This window comes from Takifugu flavidus, chromosome 22 (genome assembly GCF_003711565.1).
Source record: "Takifugu flavidus isolate HTHZ2018 chromosome 22, ASM371156v2, whole genome shotgun sequence".
Taxonomy (NCBI): Eukaryota; Metazoa; Chordata; class Actinopteri; order Tetraodontiformes; family Tetraodontidae; genus Takifugu; species Takifugu flavidus.
In genome coordinates this window covers 9,559,280-9,576,570 of record NC_079541.1, presented here as the reverse complement: position 1 = coordinate 9,576,570, position 17,291 = coordinate 9,559,280, and the positions used below count along the sequence as shown (strand labels likewise).

Sequence of the window (17,291 nt, the reverse complement as noted above, 5' to 3'; positions counted from 1 at the left end):
CATGTGTCTGACCCATGTGACCGCAAATGTTACTGACCCATGTCACTAGCCCATGTGACGACCCATGTGACCAACTCACGTTACTGACCCATGTGACCAACTCATGTTACTGACCCATGTGATCACAAACGTTACTGATCCATGTGACCGGCCCATCTGAACAACTCACGTTACTGGCCCTCGTGACCGGCAAATGTTACCGCCCCATGTGGCCAACTCACTACACTGAGTCATGTGACCAGCCCATCTGACCAACTCAGTTACTGGCCCATGTGACTAACTCATCTTACTGACCCATGTGACAGGTCCAGAGACTTGATGATTGTCGACATCCTTCCGGCTTTGGCATCTTCTGATATTCCTGGATTGGATTCCCACCTTTTCATTGTGGGTTTCCTTAGTGATGTTTTGGAAGTGATCCAGTTGAGTTCGTACACAGTTCGGGTTTCCACCTTCAAACTCTGAAGCTGCTCTTGTAGGTTCCAGCCCCAACTATGTACGTTGGTCCCACTCCAATTTGAACAGGGTCTGCTTCAACAGGCTTGGATCACTGAGTCGCAGGATCACTGGGTTGCTGCTCGCTGGGTTATTGTATCTGAACCAGCCTGATTGATCATTGAGGATTCTGAACAAAGTGGCCTGATCCACAGGGTCCACACACCTGGGAGTTGCTGGGCCACACTGGTCTGCATCTCCACACCAGCTAGCACTCTACAGAGGAGGTGTGGCTGCTTGTCTGGCCAGTGCTCCCACTTCAACCAGTTACAAGTTTTAAAAGGGTTTTTTGGTCACTGAAGCAGCACCAACGAACCTGACCTGACCGGCTGCCAGCGCCCCCAAGTAAAAACAGGAACTATATCCTGACCTGCCAAACCAGAGTTCCTGTGAATCCTGTTGCTCTCCTGGGCTGAGCCAGGATGGAGCAGTGCACCGATATCTTATCAGATGTTACCTGATATGTAATTTCACTTTTACCCTAAAAATCATGACGGCAGAAGATTGTAACAGCTGTGTGTGTGTCTGTGTGTTTCAGCTCTGTGACAGTCAGACGGTGGTGATTCTAGACTTGGCCCCGAAGCCTCAGACTGTGGAGTTTGTCAACCTCCAACCCTTTGACGATGACGAGAGCAGAGAGCAAGACCTGACCAGCTCAGCTACAAACACCACAGACAACAGGTGTGTGTGTGTGTGTGTGTGCGCGCGTGTGTGTGAGTGTGAAACAAAGACAGATGCAGCCTCAGCATGCTGTTCCTCTCCCTCCTCCTGGTAGCTTCCAGACTCCAGAAGCAGAGACTCTGAGCCCTGAGCTGAGGGAGGAGGACGCAGACGGGACCTTCAGAGACGAGAGTCTGGAGCAGAGGTTGAGCGCCCCCTCCCACAGAGGCGACGACAAGAAACACAACAACAACAACCTGTTGACTTGTAAGAGATGAGTTCCTCCACCATACACCACTGTGTTCATGTACTGTATGGATCTACTGTGTAGCTCTACTGGATAGATCTCTTGTATGGATCTACTGTGTAGCTCTACCGTATAGATCTCCTGTATGGATCTACTGTATAGCTCTACCGTATAGATCTCCTGTATGGATCTACTTCTGTAATAGAGAAGCGGCAGCTGTAGGTTAGTTCGGACTCCGGATGATGCTGTCCCCTAGTGGCCACGATGGGAAACTACAAAAATAATCGGGCGAGATCAGATATTGATGTGTAGTAAAAATTTCCATACGGGGGACATCTTCGAGGATTTCAAACGTTTTCTACTGACTGAACTTTACCTACCAGCTTAGCATTGTGCACTCTTAACGCATTAACAGTCACCTGTGTGTCCCGCTGGGCTTCAGCTGCATTCTCTCCTGCTGTGACATCACGGTGTTTGGTTCTAAAATCATTTCCTGCGTTTGCCCTTCCTCTTGCTGCAGCACAGACGCTCACCTTGGTGAGCGGCGACACATGAGCGGCACCGGGGGCCTGACCTCCACCACGGCGTCCCAGCAAACCAAGATGTAGCCACCCTGCACTTAGCATGCTTCAGCGATCCCTGCACTTCCCATCAGAACCACTTTGGCACCACAGGGAGAGCCTGAGGATGGTGGCGCTTTTCCTGGCACATCACTGTGGAGCCACATCTGCCCCCAAACCGCCACGTGGTCGTCACACTGTGAAAGCATCCAAACAGAGACTTCTGATACAGAAAAGGTTCTAGTAACGTCCCAAATCCCCGTGTCGGGCCGCGCCGCTTCCACTCCACTCATCTCCAGGAGGCATGTTTGTAACAGTGGAATTCACTCTTTGTCTTTCTACACTTTTAGATGCCACACAAGCGTGTTCCCATCAGTGTGTGGGGGCTAAGCGGGCGAGCTGCGTGCTAACCGCGCTTGGCTTTTAAAGGAAACCCCGTTTTATGATCTTTTAAAGGCCAAACTTGTTTTTTAAGGAGATGTTTTTAAATGTCATTCTGGTGGAACCATTTTTCCTGCCTTAGATGCATCATGAGGTGATCATGACAAGCTTCCTTTTCTCCTCTTTAAGGCCTTTTGCATCCCACCCCGGTGTGAGCCGAGCAGGAAACAATGAGGTTACTGGTTTGATTCCCTCTGGATGTGTAATAATGGGGTATTTAAGGTTGGGGGTTAGGCTGGCACAAGAATCAGAGCCAATTATAGCAACAGGTTCAACATTTAGATGGAAAAACACAACTTCCTTTTGGGCAACGTGGGGAAAAAATGCAAAGGAAATGAGTGATAGTCTGAGAAGTGAGGATGATGATGATTTGATCTTTAGTTTGGTGCTTCCTGACCAGGGAAGTCAGACAGAAGCCCCTGGTCAGGCTGGTTGTCAGGCTGCGAGCCTGTTTCTACCTGGGATGGAAGTGCCTTTTGGTTTTGCAGCCAATGACTTGATCAGAAGTTAGAATCCAATGGGGACGCAGTTGTGTTTTGACCGCAGGGAAGTTTGTCTTTGCGGGACAGAGTGGTTCTGGATGATGGGGTGTGTTACAGAAGAGCAGCGAGGAGGCTTTCCATCAGATCTGGCCTTAAAATGAGACGCTGTAAAAGTACCTGCGTCTGTTTCGCCAATATTAGCAGAGCCAAGTCCATAAAAGGCAGCGAGTGGGACATGCCTGCAGCCGTTGAGGCTGAACAGAATTTACGTTCCTGCTCGAGGACCAAACCGGGTTGTCGGTCTGGTCCAGCTCTTCTCCAGATTCTGCCAAGGACGTATGTGGACGCGTTGGGAGTGGGGGGCACACATCTGCGGCTACACACCAAAACTCAACCCATGCAGTGCTTTATTTCCAGCCCAAAGTGACCACTGATGCTCTTGAAGTTCAACCGCTTGGATTTCCTTTCTATTTTCTTATCTTTTGCACCGGTCACAGACTTCAAAGATCTCGAAATCTACGAGATCACAAGCCTACATGCCACCACGTTCGACTTCAACCAGGTGCCACTTCATGCTGCTGCTCACTTCCTTTTCCCGACAGAAGGACATTTATGCAGACGATGTAGTTGTTTATGTTTTGGTGTGTGACATGCTTGTGAAGGCTTTCCTGCTTTTTAAGATTCATGCTGACGCGGCTGAAAACACCACACGGAGAAGAATCAGCACACGTACGAAGCAATAAGTAGGACTCTTGAGCTCAGAGATACAAAAAGAGGTTTAAAGAGATGTATAAAATGTACAAAAGCAAAACAAGATAGCATAATTTATGTACACAAGGAAAGAGTGAATATTACAACTACCAGAGGTTATTATTAATATTATTAGGGTCTATATGCAAAAAGTTCATACCCCATTCGTTTTCTATCATGTGAAATAAATGTTGATGTTCCTAAAATGTGTTGCTGTCTTTAATGCTGCTGCTACTATTATCACGACTACAGCTCTGCTGCTGCAGCTGCTATTATTACTAAATCAAATCAAATCAATCTTTATTTTGTATAGCGTAGTTTTACAATCAAAATTGTTTCTAGGCGCTTTACAGAATCCCAGGGCCTGACCCCCAACAAGCAACAGTGGCAAGGAAAACGGAGGAGAGGAGAGGCAGCCATGACCCAGCAGGGTGACAGGTCTGAAGAATAGCAGCCTATAGCAGCATAAGATGTTTACCTAATAATTAGACGCCCCCTAAGTATGATAATTTGTTTGTCTAGGACAGGGGTCGGCAACCCGCGGCTCTTTAGCACCGCCCTAGTGGCTCCCTGGAGCTTTTTAAAAATATGAAAATGGAAATTGTTTTAATATCATTTCTGTAGGAGGAATAACGTGACAATCATTCTTAAAGTTTTCCAATGCTGTATAAATGTGTATAATAAATATTTAGACAGATTTGTTTCTTGTTTTTTTGGTCCAATATGGCTCTTTCAACATTTTGGGTTGCCGACCCCTGGTCTAGGATAATAACTGGAACTACAGAATTAGTGACAATAAGCTTTTTCAAAGGTTTTAAGTATCATCTTAAAGGTAGAGATGGAGTCAGCCTCCCGTACCTGGACAGGGAGCTGGTTCCATAGCAGGGGGCCCTGGTAGCTAAATGCTCGGCCCCCCATTCTACTCCTAGAAACTCTGGGGACCACAATTAGACCAGCATTCTGAGAGCGGAGCGGTCTATTGGGCTGATAAGGTGTCACTAGCTCCTCCAGGTAGGATGGAGCTAGGCCTCTGAGGACCTTGTAGGTCAAAAAAAGGGTTTTAAAAATGATTCTAAATTTAATGGGCAGCCAATGAACAGACGCCAGTACAGGAGTTATGTGATCTCTTTTGTCAATACCGGTCAGAACTTATTACTACTGCTGCTCTGCTGCTATTATTACTGCTGCAGCAAGTACTCCTGCTGCTCTGCTGCTATTACTACTGTAGCTCCGCGGTGGTGCTGTTATAACCACGGTTACAACACGGACCCAGCAATGTTCTGCCCACCTACGTTATATCTATAATCGCAGAAGACCCCAACCCAAACGTTCAGCCACACATCTAATTGAACAGTCGGTAGGTTTGTATGCTGTGTCGGTCACAAAGTCACCGGTCCGCTTGTGGGACCACGTGTCAGGGTTCCCGTCCTTAGATGCTGGAGTCCGGACGAACGTGGACGTAAAGCCACGTCACGGTGGGGTTCGTGTCGTGGATTGGAAGCACAAACGTGGAAGAAAGTGCCTTTTCAGCACTTTTGATAGTTGCAACATTTTTATGTTTGTCGGAACACGTGGAACTGTGAGACCACAATGCCAAAGACCCTCAACGCTGACGAAGAGGTGTCACTCCGAGGAGCGAAAGTAATTTCCAAATCAGGATATTTAAACGCCTGAAGTAAATGTGAACACAACGACATGGCAAGCTTCAAACAATCCCCTTAACAACGTTGCCTTGATTGTAACAGGCAGAGAAAATGATGTCCGTTTGGTTGGTATCAGTTTTCTGTGCGTTTCATACACCGGAAATCATTTTCTACTACGTATAAACACCACGACGGAAATTTCAGCTTTCCTGCCTCAAATTGTAAAACAATACAATTTTAAAGGTATTTGAACCGTCGTGGACTACATTTAGATAGGACCTTAAAGTGACAGCGGGTCTGTGGTTAGCGTCGTGTAACGGGGTCAGAGTGTGACGTGTGTCCAATAGACGAGCTCCATCCACGCGGCCTCGTGACGTCATCCCGCCCCCCACCGTGTTGTCTGTTGAAGCGGAGGAGGACGGTCCGGCTCCGCGACAACTTCACGGGACTTCAACCCCACGCAAAGTAGCGGCATGGCACAAATGACGAGTGACGGCGCCGAAGCCGAGTCTGAGTCGACCCGTGGGCCGGACAGAAGCAGCGAAGCGGCGGGAACAGGCGGGGAGAGACGGGCCGTACCTGACCACGAACAGGAACCGGGCGACAGCCACGAGAGCCCTGCAGGAATGGACGGGAGCGGGGGTCGTGATGCGGCCGCGGTACCAGCCGACAATAGGTCTCCTGCTCGACAAGCGGGGACTCAAACGACGCCACCGGGCGATAAAACGGAGGAGTACGAGGCAGAGGCCGCTCTCAAACTCTGCGAACCGGGGAAAAGTCGCGCACGGAGCAGCTTAGCGCGGAGCAGCGAGTCCGCACAAGAACAAAGGGACGGGGAAAACGTGTTCTCCTCGGCGCCGTGCGAGCCAGGAAAGACCCCAGAGAGGGTCGAGCTGGGGACCAAGAGGCGGGCCAGCGTGGAGCGGACCTCCTCGGACGGAGAGCCGCTGAGCCGGATGGATTCGGAGGACAGGTTAGTGAAAGTAGTGCCTTTGAACTGGGAGCTCCCAGTGGTGGCCAGCAGTCAGCTGGAAACCTCGTGTGGCTCTGCCGGGCAACCAGAGTTCAGGCATGATAGCCAGCCAAAGTGTTGATGGATTAATGGAAATAGAGGAGCAGAGAGGAGTGGTTTTAGTCCCCAGCAGCGTGAGGACAACAGGAGTTGCACCTCTGAGCATGAAGCAAGTCGCTGCTCACTCACACACACCCATTAATAGTGTTGTGGAGCAGGAGATCCACACCGAGGTGCTTTAAAAGCCACCTTCACAACCTCCAAATGACCCCTGAGGATCCCAACGCTCACGCTAACCGTCATCTTCCATGGGGGACACAATTGTTCCATTTTTAAAAACAAGGTCCCTGTCCATCCTGAGAAGCATTGATGAGAAAACCAGGCAGGAAGTTATTTTTATATACCCTTTTTCGGTGTGAGGACAGTAAAATTCCCCTTCAGGCCATAGAGAAGAACAGAAACTGATACGTTCAGCCTGGAAAATCACCTAAATGTGTGGAGGAAAGCATCAGCAGGGCAAAACTGACAGTGATGGTGCTGCTCCTCACAGCAGATGACTAACTGTGACCAACATAGAACCCATCTCAGGGTTAACCCCCCCCGCATCCCCTTCTATACCACTGGTGGAACAACTGGTTAACAGCGTCACGACTGGTTTCACACCAGCTGCTTTTATTGCTGTAGTTATTCCAATTAACCAGAGTCTCATCGGTGGATATTTTTACTGCGATAGTGGACACACACGCGTGTGTGTGTTTGTTTTAAATACATGTCCAGCTGCTGTGTTGTATCTTTAACATGTGTATTTACTCCTGCAGTATCGGCAGCACGCTGATGGACATGGACAGCACGGCGTCCAGTGGACGCTCCACTCCTGCTTTACTGAATGGCGGCTTGCCAGTGGGGAGCAGTTCGGCAGCACCCGGTGGCAAGTCTCTGAGCTACACCTGCTGCTGGGACAACTGTCAGCTGCAGTTTCCCAGCAGTCCTGACCTGGCCGAACACATCAGGAACACCCACGTGGATGGACAGAGGGGAGGGGTAAGTGTCCTGTCCTCTGTGCATTTGGGGGGGAGGTTTATAAATATCAATCACATGACCGTGTGTGTCCCCTGCAGGTGTTTGTGTGTCTGTGGAAAGGCTGTAAGGTTTACAACACCCCCTCCACCAGTCAGAGCTGGCTGCAGAGACACATGCTGACCCACAGCGGAGACAAGCCCTTCAAGGTGAGAAGGTTCAGAGTTGCTCCAGCAGGTGGCCGCCGTCCTGGGTTGTGTTGATTAATGCTGCTGTCTCTACAGTGCGTGGTGGGCGGCTGCAACGCCACCTTCGCTTCACAGGGAGGGTTGGCGCGGCACGTCCCCACACACTTCAGCTCCCAGAGCTCCTCCAGGGTGTCCAGTCAGGGCAGGCTGAAGGAGGAGTCTCCGTCCAAGGCCGGCCTGAACAAGAGGAGGAAACTGAAGAACAAACAGAAACGCTCCCTTCGTACGTCCTCAGTAAACACATCCTGGGCTCCTTCTCTCTAGTTTATTGCTAGTTTTATTACTTTATTCAGGTCTTTTCCTTCATTTCCAGCCCGACCTCATGACTTCTTTGATGCTCAGACCATGGACGCCATCCGCCACCGAGCAATCTGCCTCAACCTGGCAACGCACATTGAGAGTCTGGGCAACGGACACAGCGTGGTGTTTCACAGCACGGTGCCTAGACACACACACACACACGCACCTGCGCGTGCGCGCTTGTTGGGTTCAAACTGGATTTGTGTTTTTAGGTGATAGCCAGAAGAAAAGAGGATTCAGGGAAAGTGAAGGTGTTGTTACACTGGACCCCCGAGGACATGTGAGTCCATTAAAATGCTTTCAAAGATGATAATGATCATATTAATCACATTTGTGTGTGTGTCAGACTTCCAGACGTGTGGGTGAATGAAAGTGAACGTATCCAGCAGAAGACCAAGGTGGTCCACTTGTCCAAACTGCCGACAGACACTGCTGTCCTGCTGGACCCCAACATTTACCGGTGAGAGGGCACCTGTGTTCCTCTCTACGTGTGCAGTTCATGTCTTTATATTTACGTTTTGGGTTTTTTCATGCAGGATGTTCTTCTGACTGGATCTTCAGTTCCAGCTAAACGGGACCTCCTGTCTCCCAGAGGATCCTGGGAGTGTAGTGACTGAATTATTAGTTAGTAGAAGACATGTAATTTGTTCTAGGCCAGATTAGACAAAAACTAACTCAGTGTAGACTTGTGTAGAGAAGGTCTTTGTAAATACTTCAGATTTGTAATATATTTTTATACATATTTTTTACACACTGTAGATTGATGTGGGTTTCGGCCACACCTTATGAAATAGACTTTTATTTGTCATAATAGCTGCCAATGTTCCTGTTTTGTGTCATTAAACTTTAACAGTCTTTACCACCTGTGTTTTCTCCCTTGAAATATAAATACTGTAAATCGAATCACATATTTTTCATGATTACATGGAGATCGTATTTTAAAATAACATTTCAAAAATTATGCATGGCCGAAAAAAATGTCATATTAAAATAATAATGGGTTGGAACACCCTTGATGGAAGTTATTTTTTGTGGTGGGAGTACCACCAAAATAAAAAATCTCGTTCTAAAATCACATTTATTTATAGTTCGTGTAAGTCGCCACTGATTGTGACGTCATTTAAAGCAGCCGGAAGTGTCTGCGGAAGTGGCATCAGAAGAAGAATGGCAGGGCTGATTAAAAAGGTACGAGCAGAGGTCATGTTGATTAAATTGAAACAGTTGACGCATGTAACTTAATGAATGTAATCACCAAGTACAGGTTGATAATGCAGTTTTGTTGCGTGCTGAGTGTCCGTTCTCAATAAGCTGCGTGTTTGCTGGCGTTAGCTGTTGTGGTAGCTTCGCTAGTCTTTACCCTTAATATGTAAGAGCGGTGGTTTAGTTAGAAAAGTGCTTAATCTTTTCATATGTACCGATCAAGTGCCTGTATGGGACAAAAACCAAATAATTCCGGCTGTTGAGAAGAAAAGATGCTTGATAAAGCTTGTAAGCTAACTAATAAAGTGACGATCAGGTTTGAGCCATGATGTTGACAATATTCTTCTACATGTTTTATTTTAGCCTTCAGGTTAAAAACACAGTCTCTTAAACAGTTCACTCCTGCAAATACATGACCGCTATTCCAAAACTCTCCTGATAATGGATATAGTTGAAATAAGATCATTTCTGATAACTGAGTTTCAGTGCCAGTAGAACCTTTGAAGGCAGCAGCACCACGGAACCTCTTAGTCTGTTATTTCAAGACTTACCCTCTTCGAACCACTGCTAATATAAAGTGTTTCCATGGTTACCTTTCTCTGTGGACAGAATAATCTCAGTCACTCTGGTCCTCTTGTTGCAGACGACTGGCCTGGTGGGCCTGGCTGTTTCCCATAATGCCCATGAGGTGAGTTGGACTGATTATTGTTGAGACTCATGATTGAATTCCACCGTTCCTAAGCTTTGGTGCTGCGGCCTCTCTCCCGTCAGCGTCTGGCCATACTCTACTCAAAGATCCTGGGCTCAGTGCAGACTATGCCGCAGGATGCAGCCTACAGGAAGTACACCGAACAGCTGATCAAGGACAGGCTACAGCACGTAGAGACGGTGAGGACACCTGCTGGGAGGGTCCCAGTGGTCACTGGACTGTTGTTAGGAAGAGAGCAGCAACGAAGCAGGAGGAAATTAAAACACCTTAGGGGACAATCTAATGGGACTTCTGTCTTCCTCTGTCAGGATGTGTGTGTGTGTGTGTGTGTGTGTGTGTGTGTGTGTGTGTGTGTGTGTGTGTGTGTGTGCACCCAGGATAAAGTGCTAGAAATCTGACACGGTCTGTTCACAGGAGCCTGATGTTCAGAAGCTGGAGGAGAAGATTAACTGTGGCCAGATTGAAGAAGTTATTTTCCAGGCAAGTTGGCAATGGCTTCACTCATTTGTTTTGGCTGCTGTACTTCGTGGACGGTTCCTGGACACCAGCAGTGTTGATCCATCTCACATTTCTCATGTCCTCTTGGACTTTGTGCCTCTTCTACATCTTGAATATACCAGCAAATACTAATCTTTTGCCATGAATAGTGTGTTCTGATGAATAATGAGTCTGTGTCTGTGTATGTGTGTGTGTGTGTGTGTGTGTGTGTAGGCAGAGTGTGAGTTGGCTCTGTCTAGGAAGATGTTGACTTGGAAACCATGGGAACCGCTGATAGAGGAGCCTCCTGCCAACCAATGGAAATGGCCCATCTGAGTTAGTGTGTGCTGATGCTGTCCTGCTTCTAAGTCATGTACAGATTAAAATCCTCCATATTTACCTGCGCTGTGACGAGTCCTCATTGTCCCACTGCTCCACCACGCACAGAATCTGCACTTTCCTAAAGCCTAGTGGAGCCTTGCTGATGTGACTTTTTTGACACAAGGATGATGTCCCACCTTTCTCCATGTCTTCTCCTCTCCCAGCTGCTCTCTGACAGCTTGATGGGAGACTTCCTGTCTGATTCTGGAGCTCCTGACACATTGTCTGGATTCTCGGTGGCCCAGGTAACTGCTTCTGTGTTTTCTGCCACCTATCAATCGAGCGCGAGTCTGCGTGCTTTCTGGTTCACTCTTGAGTCCAAGGTTCAGGATGCTCTCGCGGAAGTGGCGGGATTCCCCGAAGGCCTCGGTGGAAACACTGACACTAAGAAGGTCTGAAATAAAAGCTGCAGCAGTGTCGGATCGTACTGAACGCAGGAGATGTAGCGCCACAAAGCTTGTTTCACACATGGCTCCTAACCAACCCAACAACCAGGTGACTGAAGCTCCAAATGTGATCAAAGGAGCTCCCAAACGGTCCGTTAGAACGGATGAAGACTCTTGGATGACGCTCCCCTCCCAGAATGAGCATGGCCTGGAGGGCTGAGCACCTTCAGACACAGCAGAAGCAGGCATTACATTTTCAGGGGCTTTGTTATATTTAGCAGAAATAAAAAAACAAAAAATGACTTGCAACGACTGGAGTTGCGCTGGATGGCGGTGAGATTAGCTGTGGCAGCCATCATTTGGGCACCAAACCTCAGGGCTGGGGGTACAGAGGAGATCTTGGGCTGGCGCTGCCGAGGGAAGAGACTGAACTCTGCGATGACCTTCCTTTCCTGGATCAACTGAAAGTATGGAGAGAATGACTCACTGCGACTCGATTTATATGACATCTGTGACGATCAAGATTGTCTCTCAGTGATTTACAGAAACGTGTTAGCAGCTGGAGGAGAACGGCAGCAACCTGCTCACCCAGACTTTGGTGTTTTCAGGCTGCTCCTGATGGTGGCGGATGGGGTCGGTGTCCAGGGCTCGGACACAGTTGAGGCGTCAATTTCGATCTCGTCCCTATTGTGCAGGGCGTCCTCCATCAACATCTGGAACAAACAATGATGATGGTGGTGTGAGGTCGTGAGGACACGCCTCAGCTTATTCTGTATCTGCCGTCAGAGCTGGTCTTCATGGCCGCGAGGGCGCGTTGATAGACGGGCCTCTTATAGCCGTTGGCAGACACGGGTCGGGTCATGCGATGCTAACTAGTTTTTGTTCATTGTGTAAAAAAATAAAACCTTTTGAATTGTCATAACGTAATCAAATAGAACAAATGCAACTGGTCCTAAGAAGGATTTAAGCCTCTTTATTGGCTCTTCTGGGTTCAAATGAGATCATGCCAGTATCAAATGCTGCTACAATTTCAATAAAAACATGGACCACGTGGTGGGCTTCAGTTTCCAGGTTTCGCTGTCCTTGTCCCAGAAAGCTCGGTTGAGTGTTCTGTTCTTCACCTCAACGGTAATTAAGTTCTCAATGATCAAATGCCTGAAAGACAAACATATGAATGAAACATATGGTTTGGAAGGCCTGGAATCTACCAATGAATGTTAGTTGCAATTGCTGTGGAGAGCACAAGGAATGCTTGGGGTCAGGGAAAGGTCAAGCTGGTCAAGCAGGCAAAGACAATATCCAGATGGCTGTGGCAGAAGAGGAGCGAATAGTGGCTGAAGCAGGCTGGCAGAGAAGAAGAGGGATACAGCTGAATGGCAAAGACTGGAACGGGAGAGAGTTCCAGCATGCTGGTTCTGCTGTGTGAGGTGCCATCCCATTGAAAAACCCAGAAAGATCAGGTCAGAAACAAAGTGTGCTGCCCTCATTTGAAGAGATCTGAAGAGTGCGCGTTCTATGCCAGCCTATCTGGTGGCTGCGATATACCGTAGCGCTCAAAGATTGACCTTTAGCTTCAATAGTTGCTGACCAGGAATATTTTTAGGATGGAACAATTCAGGAATCACCGGGAATCCAAAGTCCAAGTGTGTGTTGGGTGTTGGCGTGCGTGAGAGGGTGTGAGCAGACTCACTTCAGTTTCAGGTCTCTGGTTAGCTTATTCTGGTTCTGTTCCAGGTCCTGCCACTCTTTGCTGTGAGCCTCCTTTGTGTCCTGAAGTTCAACCTCCACAGCTTGAAGTTTCATAAACAGCTTTTAGGATGAAGAACAAAAGTTTAATTTAAAACAAACAGTTAAAAAAGAATACGAACACGTGTGCAACTAATGCCGAGCAGCTAGCAGCAGCCACCTCTTTCAATTTTTTGGTCTTGATGTCAACCTGCTGCTGCAGAGAGCTGTAAGTCACCTTCAGCTCCAGCGTCTCTTCATAGCGACTCTCCATCTGCTGCTGCATCCTGCATGCTTGACATCTCTGGACACAAAGACATTTTCACACAGAGGAAATGTGACCGTGTGAGGAGATCCCCTTCAAAATGTTGGCCAGCATTTGATGTACCTGTTCAGCAATTTCCTGCTTTCAGCTCCACCATCCTCTGCTGCTCGTTGGTGTGATCCATGATGTTCTTCCCTCCAACCAGGAGTTTACTCTCCATGATCTAATTGTTGGACAATGGATCAAACCCGTTCTGGGTTTCATGTGGCTGCTCCAGATGTTACGATACAGAAATTAGCTCACCGGGACTTTGGCTGCGATTTTGTACTGGGCCTTCCTCTCCCGCCTCAGATCTTCCATCTTCCTCTCCTTCTCTTTCAGTAGACGAGTCTTCTCATCTGCTACCAGACATCATCTTCCATGATGGCCTTTCTTTCTCTCTCCAGCTTCTCCTGCTGCTCCCGCCAGTAGTCTCCATCTTCATCATCATCCTCTGTTTCCCCTTCGTCATCTGGATCCTCTCCATTGCTGCCTTGGCCAGCCTTTCTCATCTGCCTTTGCTTCTTCTTCTGCAACAGTGCCTTCAGCCCATCAATCAATTTTTATTTATATAGCTTCTTTTACAATTAAAAATTGTTTCTAGGTGCTTTCCAGAATCCCAGGGCCTAACCCCAAACAAGCAACAGTGGCAAGGAAAAACTCCCCTTTAACAGGAAGAAACCATGAGCAGGACCAGGCTCATGTAGGATGGAGCTACAAGGTCTTCAGAGGCCTAGCTCCATCCTACCTGGAGGAGCTAATGACACCTTACCAGCCCAATAGACCACTCCGCTCTCAGAATGCTGGTCTACTTGTGGTTCCCAGAGTCTCTAGCAGTAGAATGGGGGCCCGAGCATTTAGCTACCAGGCCCCCCTGCTGTGGAACCAGCTCCCTGTCCAGGTACGGGAGGCTGACTCCATCTCTACTTTTAAAATTAGGCTTAAAACCTACCTCTTTGAAAAAGCTTATTGTTACTAATTCTGTAGTTCCAGTTACTATCATTGACAGACAAATTATCATACTTAGGGGGTCGTCTAATCATTAGGTTAACATCTTAGCTATGCTGCTATAGGCCAAGGCTGCCGTGGCCCATGGTTTCCTCTCCTCTCCTCTACCTCCCCTCCCCTTCCCTCTACCTCTCCTCTCCTCCCTCTACCCAGCAGGCCATCAGCAGGAGGGTCCCCGTACATGAGCCTGGTCCTGCTCAAGGTTTCTTCCTGTTAAAGGGGAGTTTTTCCTTGCCACTGTTGCTTGTCTGGGGTTAGGCCCTGGGATTCTGGAAAGCGCCTTGAAACAATTTTTATTGTAAAAGAAGCTATATAAATAAAGATTGATTTCATTTGATATTCAGCACAACCTCCAGAGTGATATTGCTGAAATAATGGAAAAAAATCTGTTGAGCTTATCAGGACTCCAGCAGCCGCCACGCCCAGCTTTCTGATCGGCGGCACCCCGGACACGTGGTAATGACCACTCAATGCAGCTCGACTTGAAGCTTTCCCACTGGGGTAGCAGGGTTGAGTAGGTACTTCTTTAGTCCCACGGCTGGAGTTCCAAGCAGTTAGGTACCATTATGTTACTAGCTGATCTCATAATGCTGATTGGCCAGTGGAATCACGTCACTGATGATTCAGTTTCAGAAAAGTCAAATCTGCTATTTTCATGCCATATGTATTTACCACAGGATCCCTTACATTGATCAGCACATTCGTCCTCTACCGTGTGCAAGAAATGCAACCTGTTAGGAATGTTACATGTGGACCAGCTGTGTGTAGCAAACATTCTTGAAGATTGCAGTGGCTTCTTTTGAGGTGATGGTATGAGGTGATGTACAACACACGCCTCTTCAGCGTCACGTTACAACACTGTCCTCTGCCATCGATCCAACTGGAGTACTTGATTGTGCCCCAACTGGGGACGCTATTGTTCTCCTGGGGGACAGAGGACCGCCACCAGTAGCCGGAGTAGTTCGCTGAGCCTCCATGACCTTCTGCCAGGAAGCAGTTCCCACAGTGCAGGAAGGAGCCAGGATGGAAGGAGGCTCCTAGCTGGAGGAATCTGGAGAAAACTGGTGAGACAATGCATCCAGCTTGATGTTACGGGAACTTGGGTGAGGGAAAACTTAAAGTAACCATGAAAGAGTGCTCATCATTTCGATTCAAAGGCAGGAGCAGTCTGAGGATTTACACGTGTTTACATTGGCAGGCCATAGGTTTCAGGACAGCCACTGGTGCTGGGGTCCCTCCCTGTACTCAGGCTTACGTCAGCATACCTATGCAAGTGAAATACCCATGTGACATAAACGGATTGTTACCTTTAATACTCTGGACCTGGAATCACTTATACTATTGCATTAGAGCAAAATAGTTTGCATATTTTATTGGAGGTATCATTAGCACCCCGTTGTCATCAGCGGTAGATCCCTGTCGGTTGGCGCTGGTTTGTCTGGCCATCACTCCAGGGGAATAGAGGGAGAAGAAACAGAGAACATGCTAATAGTAAAATGGTAATGGCGGTCCTGATCGAGTCCTTTATGTGCATCTTTGTTCCTGCAGACTTCTGATTTCCTACAACAGTTGTGACCGTAAAGGAAGGACAGAAAGAAGAGAGGTTAAACTTGTTTGATATTTAGGTCATCGTGACAGTCTCCAACTTGACTACCATCTCTTTGATGCTAGGTCTTACTCTTTGATCTGGCCTCCTTCAACACTTTCTCTTCTAACTTCATCTTGTTGTATGAAAGAAGTTGCCTTTTATCAGTGGATGGATCCCTGTCAGCAACGATCCTGCAACGGTCTCTGTTTTTATCAGGGAACCATTTGCGTGAAGAGGCATCAAACTGATCCATTGGGGGATCCCCCAGTCTTTCTAATTTCTCAGTGTCAAGAGGCTAAAAGAAACAATCCCATCATGGTAAAACTGGCACAACACGTGATTGAAAGGTGAAAAGGAGAGTTAAGGACAGAAATGATTCGACTTTACATGAAATGGTCAACTTCTAAAGAACAACCAGAACTATCTTGTCAGTTTCAATCGTACCTTCTCTTTTAGTTGGCCTCTCCTGGTCATGGTAGGGGTCTGCTTAGCTTGACTTCTCGCATTGTCTTTCTTCAGTGTCTTTTTCTCCTTTGCTTGTTTGTTTTGCTTCAGTTTTGCGTCCAGTGTTTGAGAGTCTTTAGGCCACCAGGTTGAGTCAGTAACGCTGAGTAACTGAGGGTTTCATATGTAAACCTAATATGGGAGCAGCACAGCTGCTATATTAGATTATTTGATGTGACTTTGATATGTGTCTGTTCTTAATGTCAAATTCTAATCTCTTTTATATTATCAAACCTCATTGTCTTTGATGTTATCATTTTTATTATATATCTGCCAGCACACCTTCTCCTTCCGTCAGTCTCATAAACCTTCTCGACCGGATTTCCTGGGTCCGAGCCAGCCCATCTGACCAGTCTGTCCACCCTATCAATCAATTATCTTTATATCTTTATATTCATCTTTATATAGCATCTTTTGCAATCAATATTGTCTCTAGGTGCTTTACAGAATCCCAGGACCTGACCAGTGGCAGGGAAAAACTCCCCTTTAACAGGAAGAAACCTTGAGCAGGGCTGGGCTCATATAGGGGGACCATCCAGCTAATCAACCTTGCTGTCTTCCTGGTTTAGCCGGCTCCTTGCCTGTTTCTATCTGCCTAATCCTCAAATCCGCCAGATTTTAAATCCCACAACAAAGATCTGATCTTATGTCAGTTCTTATGTCAGTTTCAATCATACCTTCTCTTTTAGTTGACCTCTCCTGCTCAGAGGTCTTATGCTTAGCCTGGCTCCTTGCATTGTCTTTCTTCTGTATCCGAGAGTCTTTGGGCCACCCAGTTGAGTCAGTTACGCTGCGTAACAGCGATACTTTAAACCAAATATGGGAGCAGCACAGCCGGTATCATATTAGACTAATTGATGTGGCTTTGATATGCACTTGTCTTTGATGTTTACTCGAATCTATTTTATGTTGCCAAACCTCAGTGTCTTTGATGTTATTACAGAGTGGCCAAACAAAGAGGCATGAAACATTTTTGAGTCTCTTGTCACTCAAAATGTCTCCCCATATCCGAGAGAGAGTTAGAGCACATCCACCCACACAGATGAGGGGAACATCTCAGGCTGTCATAGATCAGCTGCTGGCCACATTAGTTTCCAAAAAATCAAGTCAAAGCGCCAGAAAATGTGCTGCCACTGGTATTTCAGCAGATAATT

At 47.4% G+C, this 17,291-nt stretch overlaps 4 protein-coding genes across 27 annotated transcripts in view; 3 read left to right on the top strand and 1 right to left on the bottom strand.

Annotated features, from left to right (window-relative positions):
• Positions 1 to 3,841, top strand: part of plekha5 (pleckstrin homology domain containing, family A member 5) — a 43,571-nt gene extending 39,730 nt beyond the window's left edge. For all 21 annotated transcript variants that reach the window (XM_057022755.1, XM_057022751.1, XM_057022769.1 and 18 more), the window contains 3 exons: positions 1,034 to 1,176; positions 1,271 to 1,422; positions 1,923 to 3,841. In XM_057022755.1, the coding sequence (XP_056878735.1) occupies positions 1,034 to 1,176; positions 1,271 to 1,422; positions 1,923 to 1,957 (330 nt within the window). In that variant the 3' untranslated portion in view covers positions 1,958 to 3,841. The remainder of the gene's footprint in view (positions 1 to 1,033; positions 1,177 to 1,270; positions 1,423 to 1,922) is intronic.
• A 1,816-nt stretch (positions 3,842 to 5,657) lies between these two features.
• Positions 5,658 to 8,717, top strand: aebp2 (AE binding protein 2). Its single transcript, XM_057022772.1, has 8 exons — positions 5,658 to 6,251; positions 7,109 to 7,331; positions 7,409 to 7,516; positions 7,592 to 7,778; positions 7,869 to 7,993; positions 8,068 to 8,135; positions 8,202 to 8,315; positions 8,392 to 8,717. Exons 1-8 carry the CDS (start codon positions 5,752 to 5,754, stop codon positions 8,402 to 8,404), a joined length of 1,338 nt encoding a protein of 445 aa, XP_056878752.1. The 5' UTR covers positions 5,658 to 5,751; the 3' UTR covers positions 8,405 to 8,717.
• A 213-nt stretch (positions 8,718 to 8,930) lies between these two features.
• On the top strand, positions 8,931 to 10,640 carry ndufa5 (NADH:ubiquinone oxidoreductase subunit A5). Its single transcript, XM_057022786.1, has 5 exons — positions 8,931 to 9,040; positions 9,699 to 9,743; positions 9,827 to 9,943; positions 10,179 to 10,248; positions 10,480 to 10,640. The coding sequence occupies exons 1-5, from the start codon at positions 9,020 to 9,022 to the stop codon at positions 10,575 to 10,577; spliced, it is 351 nt and encodes a 116-aa protein (XP_056878766.1). The 5' UTR covers positions 8,931 to 9,019; the 3' UTR covers positions 10,578 to 10,640.
• Positions 10,641 to 11,796: 1,156 nt separating this feature from the next.
• LOC130519393 (kinesin-like protein KIF3B) lies at positions 11,797 to 13,579 on the bottom strand. Of its 4 annotated transcripts, XM_057022789.1 has the most exons (5): positions 13,302 to 13,579; positions 13,122 to 13,221; positions 12,915 to 13,037; positions 12,699 to 12,817; positions 11,797 to 12,163 (listed from the first exon to the last, which is right to left on the bottom strand). In XM_057022789.1, the coding sequence occupies exons 3-5, from the start codon at positions 13,017 to 13,019 to the stop codon at positions 12,031 to 12,033; spliced, it is 357 nt and encodes a 118-aa protein (XP_056878769.1). In that variant the 5' UTR covers positions 13,020 to 13,037; positions 13,122 to 13,221; positions 13,302 to 13,579; the 3' UTR covers positions 11,797 to 12,030. The 4 variants fall into 4 exon arrangements, with proteins under 4 accessions (XP_056878769.1, XP_056878768.1, XP_056878767.1 ...); XM_057022788.1 differs by having other exon boundaries at positions 12,915 to 13,221; XM_057022787.1 differs by having other exon boundaries at positions 12,915 to 13,579.
• Positions 13,580 to 17,291: the final 3,712 nt, after the last annotated feature.

Bases quoted from the DNA above. Each gene is read 5' to 3' on its own strand.
- aebp2 (XM_057022772.1), top strand. From the start codon at position 5,752: ATGGCACAAATGACGAGTGACGGCGCCGAAGCCGAGTCTGAGTCGACC. The intron at 6,252-7,108 runs GTTAGTGAAAGT...TTACTCCTGCAG, and splicing joins CGGATGGATTCGGAGGACAG to TATCGGCAGCACGCTGATGG. The intron at 7,779-7,868 runs GTACGTCCTCAG...CTTCATTTCCAG, and splicing joins CAAACAGAAACGCTCCCTTC to CCCGACCTCATGACTTCTTT.
- ndufa5 (XM_057022786.1), top strand. From the start codon at position 9,020: ATGGCAGGGCTGATTAAAAAG. The intron at 9,041-9,698 runs GTACGAGCAGAG...CTCTTGTTGCAG, and splicing joins TGGCAGGGCTGATTAAAAAG to ACGACTGGCCTGGTGGGCCT. The intron at 10,249-10,479 runs GTTGGCAATGGC...GTGTGTAGGCAG, and splicing joins AGAAGTTATTTTCCAGGCAA to AGTGTGAGTTGGCTCTGTCT.
- LOC130519393 (XM_057022787.1), bottom strand. From the start codon at position 13,019: ATGCAGCAGCAGATGGAGAGTCGCTATGAAGAGACGCTGGAGCTGAAG. The intron at 12,818-12,914 runs GTGGCTGCTGCT...TCATCCTAAAAG, and splicing joins AGACCAAAAAATTGAAAGAG to CTGTTTATGAAACTTCAAGC. The intron at 12,164-12,698 runs GTGAGTCTGCTC...TTTGTCTTTCAG, and splicing joins ACCAGAGACCTGAAACTGAA to GCATTTGATCATTGAGAACT.